The 12,519-nt window shown below is 41.2% G+C and overlaps 1 protein-coding gene across 1 annotated transcript; it reads left to right on the top strand.

Moving 5' to 3' along the window:
* Window positions 1-220: 220 nt before the first annotated feature.
* Window positions 221-5,662, top strand: LOC142164347 (uncharacterized). Its single transcript, XM_075222328.1, has 6 exons — window positions 221-992; window positions 1,095-1,497; window positions 2,863-3,116; window positions 3,546-3,838; window positions 3,983-4,336; window positions 5,486-5,662. The coding sequence occupies exons 1-6, from the start codon at window positions 221-223 to the stop codon at window positions 5,660-5,662; spliced, it is 2,253 nt and encodes a 750-aa protein (XP_075078429.1).
* Window positions 5,663-12,519: the final 6,857 nt, after the last annotated feature.

The raw sequence follows: 12,519 nt of genomic DNA, 5'->3' as shown, positions 1-12,519 counted from the left end.
CAACAATATGGCACCTTATCCAAGGCCACAGGGGTACAACAATCAGTAGCAAGGGTATCCCCCACCTTAGCAACAACATGGTGGAAGGCAAGAAGATGGGTTCACTAGACTTGAAGCAATGATGTAGCAGGTTATTGGGTCCAATGCAAAAATAAATGAAAGAGTAGATGCACATGACGCAACAATCAAAAATATTGAAGTGCAATTGGGCCAAATTTCAATGTCTCTGAACAATCGTCCTCAGGGGACATTACCGGTAGACACCCAGATTAATCCAAAAGATCAGGGCCCAAAGCAGCTGATGGCGGTGAGTCTCCGTAATGGCAGGGATCTAGATGTAGAACAAGAGAGAGCTCGAGAAAATATACAGGCTGAGACATTCATTCTAGTACCCATTAAGTTGGATGAGTCTACAATACTGACAGAGGTGACAATCCAACCTGCTCTGGAAGAAAAGAACATTCTTCAGGAGACCGAGAAAGTAGCTGAGCCAGTTGAAGAGCCAGTAGTTGAAATAGTAGCTTATAAAGAGAAGTCCCAAGTGATTGGGAAGAAGAGACCTCCTGCACCCTTTCCACAGAGGCTGGCCAAGCATCAAAAGGAGGAGCAGTATAAAAAGTTCTTTGAAATGCTCAAACAAATCCAGGTAAATATTCCACTGATTGAAGCTTTAAAGGAGATGCCTAGGTACGCAAAAATGATGAAGGACTTGATGTCCCGGAAATTTGATTTTCAAGACTTGGCTACGGTTACACATACTCAGACCTGTAGTGCAGTGGTGACGAGACCTATTGCTGAAAAGCTGTCTGATCCAGGTAGCTTTACAATTCCATGCACTATTGGGAATTTCGCCTTTGCTAAGGCGCTCTGTGATTTAGGGGCCAGCATTAATCTTATGCCCCTGGCTATCTATAAGAGGTTGGGCATTGGGAGAGCTAGACCCACCTCCATGTTGTTGCAGCTGGCCGACAGGACTGTGAAGCGTCCATTCGGTATCCTTGATGATGTGCTTATTCAGGTGGGGAAATTTGTGTTCCCTGCAGATCTTGTGATCTTGGATTGCAAAGTGGATGAAGAGATTCCTATAATCTTAGGAAGACCATTCTTGGCCACGGGGAGAGCTCTGATTGACTGTGAGACTGGGGAGCTCAAAATGAGACTCAATGATGAGGAAATAACATTCAATGTGCAGAAGTCTATGAGGCGACCAAGCGAGTTCGCCAATTGCTCTCGTATTGATGCCGTGGATGTAATTGTAGAGTCTGATTATAAGGTGTTGACAATTGAGGACCCCCTTTCTGCATGTTTGATGAACTTAGATGAAGTGAATGGTGAGGATTTGGCGGAATGGGTGTTGGCATTAGAAGGTAGAGGGTTCTGGGAGAGAAATCTAGAGTTTGAGCCCTTGCACTTAGAAAAGAGAGAAACTCCTCTAGCTAAGCCATCCATTGAAGAACCACCAAAGCTGAAGTTAAAGCCATTACCAGCCCACCTCAGGTATGAATTTCTGGGACCTCACTCCACGTTACCTGTTATTATCTCATCTAGTTTGTTAGATGTGCAGGTTTAAAAACTTTTACAGGTACTAAAGGAGTGCAAAACTGCCATGGGGTGGACCATGGCAGACATCAGGGGGATCATCCCTGCCTACTACATGCACAAGATTCTGCTGGAAGAGGGGCACAAACCTTCCAGGGAACATCAGAGGAGGCTGAACCCCAACATGAAGGAAGTGGTGAAGAAGGAGGTGATAAAGTGGTTGGATGTGGGAATTATTTTCCCAATCTCTGACAGCAGCTGGGTGAGCCTAGTGCAATATGTTCCTAAAAAGGGTGGAATGACGGTTGTGACAAATGACAACAATGAATTGATCTCAACAAGAACCGTCACAGTCTAGAGAATTTGTATGGACTATCGAAAGTTGAATCTAGCCACCCGGAAAGACCACTTCCCACTTACCTTCATTGATCAGATATTGGACAGATTGGTAGGGAGGTCACACTTCTGTTTTCTGGATGGGTACTTAGGGTACAATCAGATCTCCATTGCACCGGAGGACAGAGAGAAGACCTTCTTCACATGCCCGTATGGCATTTATGCCTTTAGACGGATGCCCTTTGGCCTATGCAACGCACCTGCCATATTCCAACGGTGCATGATGGCCATATTCAATGACATGGTTGAGGACATAATGGAGGTGTTCATGGATGACTTCTCAGTGGTGGGGAATTCATTTGATGAGTGCCTGATAAATCTAACGCGTGTGCTGAAACGGTGCATCGAGACTAACTTGGTTATGAACTGGGAGAAGTGCCATTTCATGGTACAAGAAGGTATAGTCTTGGGGCACCGGGTGTCAAGCAAGGTAATAGAGGTGGATCGCGCAAAAGTTGATGTAATAGCAAAGCTGCCTCCACCAACTTCAGTCAAAGCCATCAGAAGCTTCCTTGGACATGCCGGTTTTTACCGGAGGTTCATAAAAGACTTCTCCAAAATCACCAACCCTCTCTGTAAGTTGTTAGAAAAAGATCACCCATTTTTGTTTTCTGATGATTGCAAGGTAGCATTTGAGGAGTTGAAAAAGAGACTGGTCACAGCACCCATCATTGTTGCCCCCAACTGGGAGCAACCGTTCGAACTAATGTGTGATGCCAGTGACTATGCAGTGGGAGCGGTGCTGGGCTAGCGGAAAGACAAACTGATGCACCCAATCTACTATGCTAGTAGAACTCTGAGTGGAGCCCAATTGAACTACACTATGACTGAAAAGGAGATGTTGGCTGTAGTGTTCGCGTTTGATAAGTTCCGATCCTACCTGATAGGGTCCAAGGTAATTGTATATACTGACCATGCAACTCTCAGGTACTTAATAGAAAATAAAGAATCTAAGCTACGCCTGATTTGTTGGGTGTTGCTATTGCAAGAGTCCGATCTTGAGATTCGTGACCATAAGGGCAGTGAGAATCAAGTTGCTGATCATCTATCACGACTTGAGGGAGCTAAAAATGTAGTTGAGGTTGAGGAAATACTGGAAACTTTTCCAGACGAGCAGCTGCTCGCCACCACTCATCAGGAAGCGCCATGGTATGCAGACTTTGCTAATTACCTGGCCAGTGGTATAGTTCCTCACGACCTTTCATCGGTCCAAAGGAAAAGATTTTTTCGTGAAAGCCGCCAGTATTACTGGGATGAACCTTATCTGTTTAGAATATGCCTTGATAATATGATCCGGAGATACGTCCCTGAGATAGAGCAATTTTCTGTTTTGCAGGCTTGTCATGCATCGGCGTATGGTGGACACTTTGGAGGGGTTAGGACAGCGGCAAAGGTGCTAGAGGCTGGATTCTTCTGGCCGACAGTGTTTAAAGATGCGCACCTATGGGTGAAGGGCTGCAATGAATGTCAGCAGACCAGGAACATTTCCCGACGCCACGAGATGCCCATGAACCTAATTCAAGAGGTGGTAGTGTTTGGCGTCTGGGGGATTGACTTCATGGGTCCCTTCGTCATCTCCTATGGCAATAAGTACATTATTGTTGCTGTAGACTATGTGTCCAAATGGGTGGAAGCTGCGGCGTTACCCACCAATGATGCAAAAGTGGTGGTGGAATTTCTAAAGAAGAACATATTCACCCGCTTTGGGACACCACGAGCAATTATCAGTGATGGAGGCACTCATTTCTGCAACAGGGCCTTTGAAAAGTTGCTTGCTAAGTACGATGTGCGCCACAAGGTGGCTACTCCTTACCACCCGCAAACTAGTGGACAGGTTGAAGTGTCCAACAGAGAAATCAAGAGTGTGTTAACCAAAACTGTGAACGCCACAAGAACTGATTGGGTGAGGAAGCTAGATGATGCACTCTGGGCTTATAGAACTGCCTTCAAAACTCCAATTGGTATGTCACCATATAAGTTGGTGTTTGGGAAGGCCTGCCACCTGCCAGTGGAACTTGAACATAAAGCGTGGTGGGCATTGAAACAGCTGAACTTAGACATGGAAGCTGCGGGCACGTTAAGAGTCACTGAATTGCATGAGCTCGAGAAGTTCAGATATCTTGCTTTTGAGAGCACAAAATTGTACAAGGAGAGAATGACGAGGCTGCACGACCAGAACATTGTTGAGAGAAATTTCAAACCCGGGGACATGGTATTGCTATACAACTTAAGACTACGTCTATTCCCAGGAAAACTTAAGTCACGATGGTCTGGACCATTTCGAGTAGTTGAAGTTTTCCCTTCAGGAGCTGTTGAGATTGCCACAGAGAATGACTCTCGTACATTCAGAGTCAATGGTCAAAGATTGAAGCCATATGTGGGCATGAGCGAGAAAAAGGAAGTGTCTGAGCTGCACCTGACTGAACCACAGAGGTCGAGCGATCCTTAAATGCGCTCATCCTGCGTCGTGCCACGACGTTAAATCAGGCGCTGCGTGGGAGGCAACCCATGAAATTGTTGTAAGTGTAACACATTATATGAAAAAAAAAATCAAAAAAATCAGACAACTGCCCAAACCCCCTCTGAACTTCGTTCACCGCGTTTCCACCGCGACCGCGGTAGAACCACGGTGGGAACCCCTCTCTGAACTTCATTTACCGTGGTTCAACCACGACTGTGGCAAAACTGCGGCAGACCCCGTCGGGCCTAGGTATGCAGAAATTTTTTAATTCACCCCCTTTTCTAATTCACCTAACCCTGCACCCACCCCAAAACAATTATTCCCCCTCCCTATTCAGAAACAGAACGCCCCTCCCCCCCAAAAAATTAAACCCAAATCCTCTCTTCTCTTTCTCTCTCAAACCCTCCCTCACTCCCAAAAAAAACCACCATTGTTATCTTCTCCACACCTCCTCTCACCACTACCCACCCCTTCCAACCTTTATCAAGTAAGTGTTCTCTTCTTTTTGATTCTATTTCTTCTTCTAATTAGTGTAATTTAGTCTAAACTAGTTTAGTTAAACCCTAGGTAGGAATAGTGTAGATTTTCTTTCAATTTTTACTTCTTCTCTGTTTTTATTGTTGTATTTGCTTCTTGTGGATTTGTTTGGTGCTAAAATGGTTGGGTCTTTCTTATACTTCGATTGTGGGGGTCGTTTAGATGATTTGGAGGCCTAGAAATAATTTTTGGGGTGTAGTTTGGTGGAGGGCCCTTTTTGGCCGAAAATTTGGGGCTTGTGGTACTATTTTGAGGCATTTTGTGCCTATCCTAGGTTGTGGTGGTGTTGTATTTGGTGAATGGTGGTGTTATAATTAACGTGAATCACTTGAGGGAGTAAGTGTGGGGTGTTGTATGCCAGAATTTATAAGAAAGTTGTGGGGCCATTGTGGAGGTTGTAACCTGGAACACCTCACTAGTTGGGGGTTTGGCATAGTGTATGAATGGAATAAATGGGGGATATTATTTGGTGCCATCGGGTGGTGAAGTCTGAGTAACCATCCGGCTGGTGCATGTAGGATATATTTGATGGTTCTCTTGTATTCTTTGCAGGTCATATGGCTCGTAAAAAAGCAAAAGAGATCGGCAGGCACGTCCCAACAGCCTACATATGATGCCTCACGGTTCGAATCAGAATTGGCAGAGGACGACTTTCATGCCAAGGCCTCAAAGAGCTTCATCCCTGAGATTCCGATTGACAGGGCAGCCCTCCCTGCAGAAAAGGAGTAGATGTATGAGGAAATCCGGCGGAGGGAAATGGAGTTCTTATTTGATGAACCTGAAACGGTGAACAGGATGCTTGTAAGAGAGTTCTATGCGAACTGCCCATCACACACGTTGCGGGAGGTGACTGTGCGGGGCAAATGGGTAGATGCCTCAGTTGAAACTATTCAACAGGTGTTGCGGCTGCCCCGGTTTACTGGTGACGTCGACTATTACCAGGACGCACCAGGAGTCACTTGGGATATTATGACTGATGCACTTTGCGCAGGGGGGCAACCAATCTGGATACGTGACCATATCACCCTGAACTCCAATTCATTCACCCATTTAGCTAAGTATTGGCTCACTGTCATTTTCAGTCGGTTCTTGCCCTCATGCAACACGATTGACGTGAACTTCCAAAGAGCCCTCTTGACGTGGTGCTTCGTCACAAAGAAAGATTTTGATGCGACAAGACTTATTGGGGATGAAATGATCATACGGTCCCCGCTGAGGTCAAAGGAATTCTACTTCCCATCCCTGGTGACTACATTGTGCCTATTGAAAAACGTCCCCACCAATCCTACTGATGGAGCGTTGCCCCCTAAAGCAGCTTTCAAAGCTTCAGGCATCAGAGTGGGCAGGAGTGCACGCACCACCATTCAGATCGATGATGAGGATGATAACCCGGTTCCCATGGCACCATCCAGGAGATCCTATGACAGTGCCGGACTCTCTCGGCGCCCCCATGCTGGGGCAGGCTTATCCAAATCATAGTCCACCCAGCCTATGTTGCATACTATGGAGAAAGGGGTCACGGATCTCTGCACCTCGGTGGAGGGCCTACACACGCGTATGGATGCCATGTCTCAGCGGCAGGCCAGGTCTGAGAGCCGGTTTATGTCCTGGTTCCGTGCTTTGGGGAGATCTTGCCATGTGGACCCCAACACCGTATCTGACTCTGATTGAGGCTCAGGGAAGTCTTCTTACCCTTCTGCTCGTTATTTTTGATATGACATGGGGACATGCCATAATTTTTAAGTGTGGGGTGGGAGACTTGCTCGGGTGATGTATTGTAGTGTATATAGACATGGTGTATGTTGTAGTATTTGATTGGTGTTGTTGTATATAATTGACTGTACTCACATTAGAAGTAGCTGACTTGGCCTAACGACGGACACTTGTCGACGGGTCTCTTGAGGGTCAAAGTCAGATTTAAAAAACAAATGTAGAGGACTCTTCCTGACGACGGACCACTTGGACAGTACTTTTGAGGGAAGTAGTCCATGTAGTTTCTTTATTTTATTTTCTTTTTTTCTTTTTTAGGTAGTGTAGTAATTTTCCCTTGGTTTTTCTTTTCACCACGGTTCTTTTCCAAGGGCTTTTCTTGAACTGGGTTAGGTAGATTTTTCGTTTGTAGTTTTAGGACCAAAATGGGTGAAGGCTAGAATGCAACCCTTGATGTACACACCTGAGAATAACAAAAACGAACATGAGGGTGCGACGTCTAGGCTCGTTTGTAGACTCGTAAATCTATGCCTTAATTTTGCACATCCTGTCTTACTTGAACGCTCGTATGAGCGTGTTGATAAACTGATTCGGAATGAGTTACATGCCAAGTGTGTGTGAGCTATTACTTGTATTATGTGCTTGCATTTGATACCTAGAACTTGCCCTGTGTGTTTGCAAAGCGAAATAGAAGCTGTTTGGTTTTAGAGATGATTGAGGCATTTCTTTGTGTAGCCTGTATATTTGTGAATCCACCTGTATATATTGTCATAGTTAACCCATTTGAGCCTGAAGCCTGTTCTTTGATAACCCTATAATGACCTATATCCCTTTGTTTGAATAGTTTGACTGTTTGAACCTGTACCTCCTAGAAGCACTTGAATTACTAAAGAACATATAAAAGTCAAAGTGTGGGGTGGTAAGGAAGTAGGAAAAAGGGGAATCAGGAAAGAAATACTTGAATGGTGCAATGGATTTGTAAAAGTCTAAAAAAAAAACAGTTGCACCTAAAGAAAAGTGGGGGTCACCTATGAACTAAAATGTGGAAGAACGAGTGGGCTGAGCATGGAAATTAAAATAAAAGGAAGTGTGTAGTAAAAGTGCTTAGGAAGGTTAGTCACTATATCCAAATATATCCTACCCGTCCCTTATCCTACATTACAACCAAATAAAGACCTCTTGATTTTTAACTGAATAGCTCGATTAGTAGAGTACTACACTAGGGGCAAGCTTATGGTATGTCTGTGTGGCATGTGAATGTTCTTTGCTGAGAATGAGTGAATTCTTGCTATCTTTGGTTCCGTGTTGCTTGAATTTTATGTGTGTGGAACTTCTCTCAGAATTATGATGTGAGGGCATGTGACTCAGGAAGAAAAAGTGAGTTTTCACCTCTGTTAGAGTAACTAGAGTGAGCATGAGTGTGTCATGGTGTTAGAGTCTTCATCTGAGGCGTGCCTGTTGCACTGCTTAGATTGTTCCTTCATAATGGCGGGTGTGGCACCAAAAAAAAATTTAAAAAAAAATGGGTAATGCATCGAACGATTAGGCCTAGAAGTGTGGTTTAACTTTCTCAAGGACGAGCAAAGGTTTAAGTGTGGGGTGTTGATAATAGGTGAATTTAACTATAATTAGGCCCTACATAACCACCTTCTTGTATAGTTTGGATGATAAAAGTGATAAAAAATGCTCTTATTAGTGTTTTTCATGCTTTGCAGGTTATATATGACCAGAGAAGGCTATGGAGTACTTTTGGGATCAAATATGGAGAAAAAGAGGCCGATCGTAAAATTTCGGCAAGTAAACAACGCGAAACAGCTCAAGTCAGAACTGAAAGAGGACTGCCGCGGTTCCACCGCGACTGCGGCAGAACCGCGGTAGAAGATGGCTGCAGACAAAGTGAGAATCAGAGAGCATGTTTGGCCACGGTTTGACCGCGACCGCGGCAGAACCGCGGAGGAGGCGGAGAACTTCAGGGACTAAAGTGCAAAACACGGGATTTTTAGCCCAAAACCCTATTTTAAACATTAGACTTCGCCCAAGAGAGGCATGTATTGATTTGGAGAGTATTTTGGCAAGGAAAAACAATTGTGAGAGATCACCCAAAACATCTTTCTTCTTTTCTTTGATTTTTCTTGCAAGTTTTATGATGAATATTGTTTTAGTTTGTTTACCCATAGTTATGAGTAGCTAAATACTTTGTCTAAGGTTTTGATGGAACCTATTGGGGGATGAACTTCTTGTTTATGTGAATACAAATTGCTAGTCTCAATCTTTATTTGTTCAACTTTGTGCATGTTGTAGTTAATTGACAGGATCCTCAATTAGCTGTGCCTATTTAGTGTGTATAACTCGGGAGAGAGTGCATATTTAGGTTATTGTTGAACAACACCACTCCCAAAGTATAAGAAGGATCTATAACTGCGGGTTTAAAGGCGCGATTAGGGATAACAAATCCTTGAGTGCAATCTAAAGTGAACCGTGTTAATTAGAGCTAGCTAGTGTATCTCGGGAGAATGCATTGAGTATATTACTGTGATTACTCGGGAGAGATTTACGGTAAGATGAGCGTTCATGATTGATATAGAGGTGTTGGTCAATTTGTATGAAGCATAAACATAAGGGATTCCATCAATAGGGGAAGTCATTACCTTAGCGTTTTCTCATTATTGTTTACAACCTTAGCATCCTTAGTTTACAGCTGTTTATTTACTTGCAATTTTAGTTATTGAAGACACCATCAACTATGATTCAAACGTTTGGGGAAATTGGTTCTCAAGAGTTTAGTGGGTCTAAAGATAGTGATTGATAGGTTAACTCTCTGTGGATTCGACTCTGGGCAGAAGACTCAGGTTATATTTGCAACGTCCGCAGGGTCCTTTTTATAAGGCATAGCTAGGCGTGATCACTGAACAACCCCAAACTTTAATGTGTTTAAGGTTAGGCTTACACTCTTTTCATATCTCATATAGTATTGTAGAGACCGACTTAGTGGGAACTTTATTAAGTAAGTATGTTGCTGCTTCCAAAGCATATACCTATAAATTTATTGGAAGATCAATGAACCCCATCATAGTTCTCACCATGTCTAATAAAGTTCGATTTCTCCTTTCAGACACATCATTGTGTTGTGGTGTTCCTGGAGGTGTCCACTGTGAGAGAATCCCATTCTCTTTGAGATATCTGGTAAAATCTTCATTAAGATATTCTCCACCTCTATCAGACCTTAATACTTTGATCCTTTTACCAGTCTTCTTTTTAACTTTACTACGGAACCTTTTGAACATTTCAAAAGATTCAGACTTGTGTTTTATAAGATACACAAATCCATATCTTGACATATCATCAGCGAAGATGATGAAGTAAGAATATCCACCTCTAGCTTGAATTTTTATGGGCCCACAAACATATGTATGAATTAGTCTCAATAATTCAGAAGTTCTTTCTCCACTTCTAGTAAATGGAGATTTGGTCATTTTTCCTTTGAGACAAGATTCACAAGTTGGATATGATTCAAAATCATACTTGTCAAGGTACCCTACCTTGTACAACTTGTTAATTTTTTCTCTCTCCAATATGACCAAGCCTACAATGCCAAAGGTATGTATGATTTACTTGATCATCTCTTTTCCTCTTAAGACTTGAAACATGAATAATCGAATTAGCATTCACATTAGGTAAGACATAAACATCATGTTGGAGATAGCCATTCACATATAAATTATCACTATAATAAATAGAGCAAATACCATTGCATATATTAATGCGAAAACCACGTTTGTCTAACATAGAAGCTGAAATTATGTTCGAAACAAATTTAGGAACATAATAACAATCTTCCAAAATTAAAGAAATTGATCCTACAGCTACGGCCACAACGTTTGCACCATTTCCAACTTGTAGATTAACTTCTCCTTTCTTTCGCCTCCTACTTATCTTGAACCCTTGCAACATATTACAGATGTTATAACCACTGCCAGTATCTAATACCCATAGTGAAGAATTAGTAGTAGCTAAAGAAACCTTGAAAACATTTTTCATTAACGTCTCACCTTATTTCTTGTCCTTTAGAGTTGCAAGATACTGCTTGCAGTTTCTCTTCCAATACCCTTTCTTCTTATAGTGAAAACATTCAGCATCATATAGTGACTACAAGATCAAATCTTCAGAAAGCTCTTTACCAAGCTTGTACCCCAACTTCTCATGTTCTTCGTACAATTATATCATTGACAAGGGGTCCAGCTAGAGAGTTTTCAATGTCCAACTGTGTATCAACCATCTTCTTAAGATATTCAATGATTGCAGGTGGATCCATATTCTGATGTTTCCAAAGGAGTTCAGAACTCATAGAAGAGAGAATGATGTGTTTAATAGCAAGGCATTCTTCCAAGTATTTCTGATAAACCTCGGTGTCTTGAAACATCATTCTCTGGTGGGATTATTTTTGCAGGCTTATCGATCACATAAGTGAGCTTTTCATGCATGAGAACAATTCTCAAATTTCTATACCAGTCATCAAAGTTTGGTCCTACCAACTTGTTGGTCTCAAGTATTTCACGCAGTGATACAACAACGCAGTGATATAACAGACATACTGAGAAATCTAAAATATAGAAAAGAAAAGACAATAATATAAGAACATATCTACATATACCATAAGACATGGACTTTTATCTAAATGATATTTTCACTAATTAATTTAAACTATTTACCCTCATTATAGTTTACGAAATATTTATTTCTATTAGTGGAGTAAAGGAATCCTTTAACAATATGTATGAGCCCCTTGGAAGTCAAGTCGTTTCTCACATATATTTTAAAGGAAGATACTCTTACCAATTGTATCCCCATACAATTTCCTTAAATAGCTCTATGTCAAATAGTCCCCTGGTAGTCAGGTCGATCCTATTGGCATAGTTGAGTTCAACCATTATGATAGCAAAGAACTTATTAAATTTTATACTCCCCAGGTAGTCCAGGCATCTAGTAAGAAATTGAATAATTCTTTCAATCCATGCATCTAATGCAATAAATAATTTTAACATATTCTCGAACTATAAGTCTCCTGGTAATCAGGCTGCTCCTTATAAACAAGAAATAAGTAAAATTATTTACTTTGATGGATAGCTCTATAATAAAATATCTTATATTTTATTATTTAAGAACTCAAATTTCAGTAAGAGGGAATTGTTACTAAAACAGTTTTTAATAACATGAAGATCAAATCTTTTATAGCATGTAAATTTAGTTCACATTGTCTACATGCTTAGTCCTAAATTGATTTACATCACATGTAATAAATAATTCAAAATTATGTAACGAACAAGCATGTGACATAAAAACAAAATTCAACATCTTCTAACATTTTTATCTTATATATCATATAAAAATAATTCATGCCAGAAAACTATTATTAATTAACATCTCATGAACTAATAACAATTAAAATAACAGTAGAATCCAATAACCTATTATAGATTACAATCATATCTAATATAAAAATTTCAAATTCAAGTTATGAACTATCTCAATAGTTTAACTTATATGTATATACATTTTATTCACAATAAAATTATATCAATCCATATACGTTCAAACAATTTGACTATTGCATAATACACATGTATTATGGTTTGAACTCTTCAAATATAATCTTAAAATATTTCGTAAATAAATTTTAGACGCAATAAACCACAACTCTGATACCACTGAAGGATTGCGTATAGATGTTCATAACACGCAACGGAAGATAATAACAATCCTAGGCAGATCTTTTCGTGTTTAAAATTTATTTACATGTCAATAGATCAGATCTAAGACGTACCTGATGAATAAAGTCTCGTTTCAAATTCTTCGATAGTGCGAAGACTCTATGCGTA

Source organism: Nicotiana tabacum, chromosome 1 (genome assembly GCF_000715075.1).
Source record: "Nicotiana tabacum cultivar K326 chromosome 1, ASM71507v2, whole genome shotgun sequence".
Taxonomy (NCBI): domain Eukaryota; kingdom Viridiplantae; phylum Streptophyta; class Magnoliopsida; order Solanales; family Solanaceae; genus Nicotiana; species Nicotiana tabacum.
Note: the sequence above shows the minus strand (reverse complement) of the source record. Positions and strands in the feature narration are given on the sequence as shown.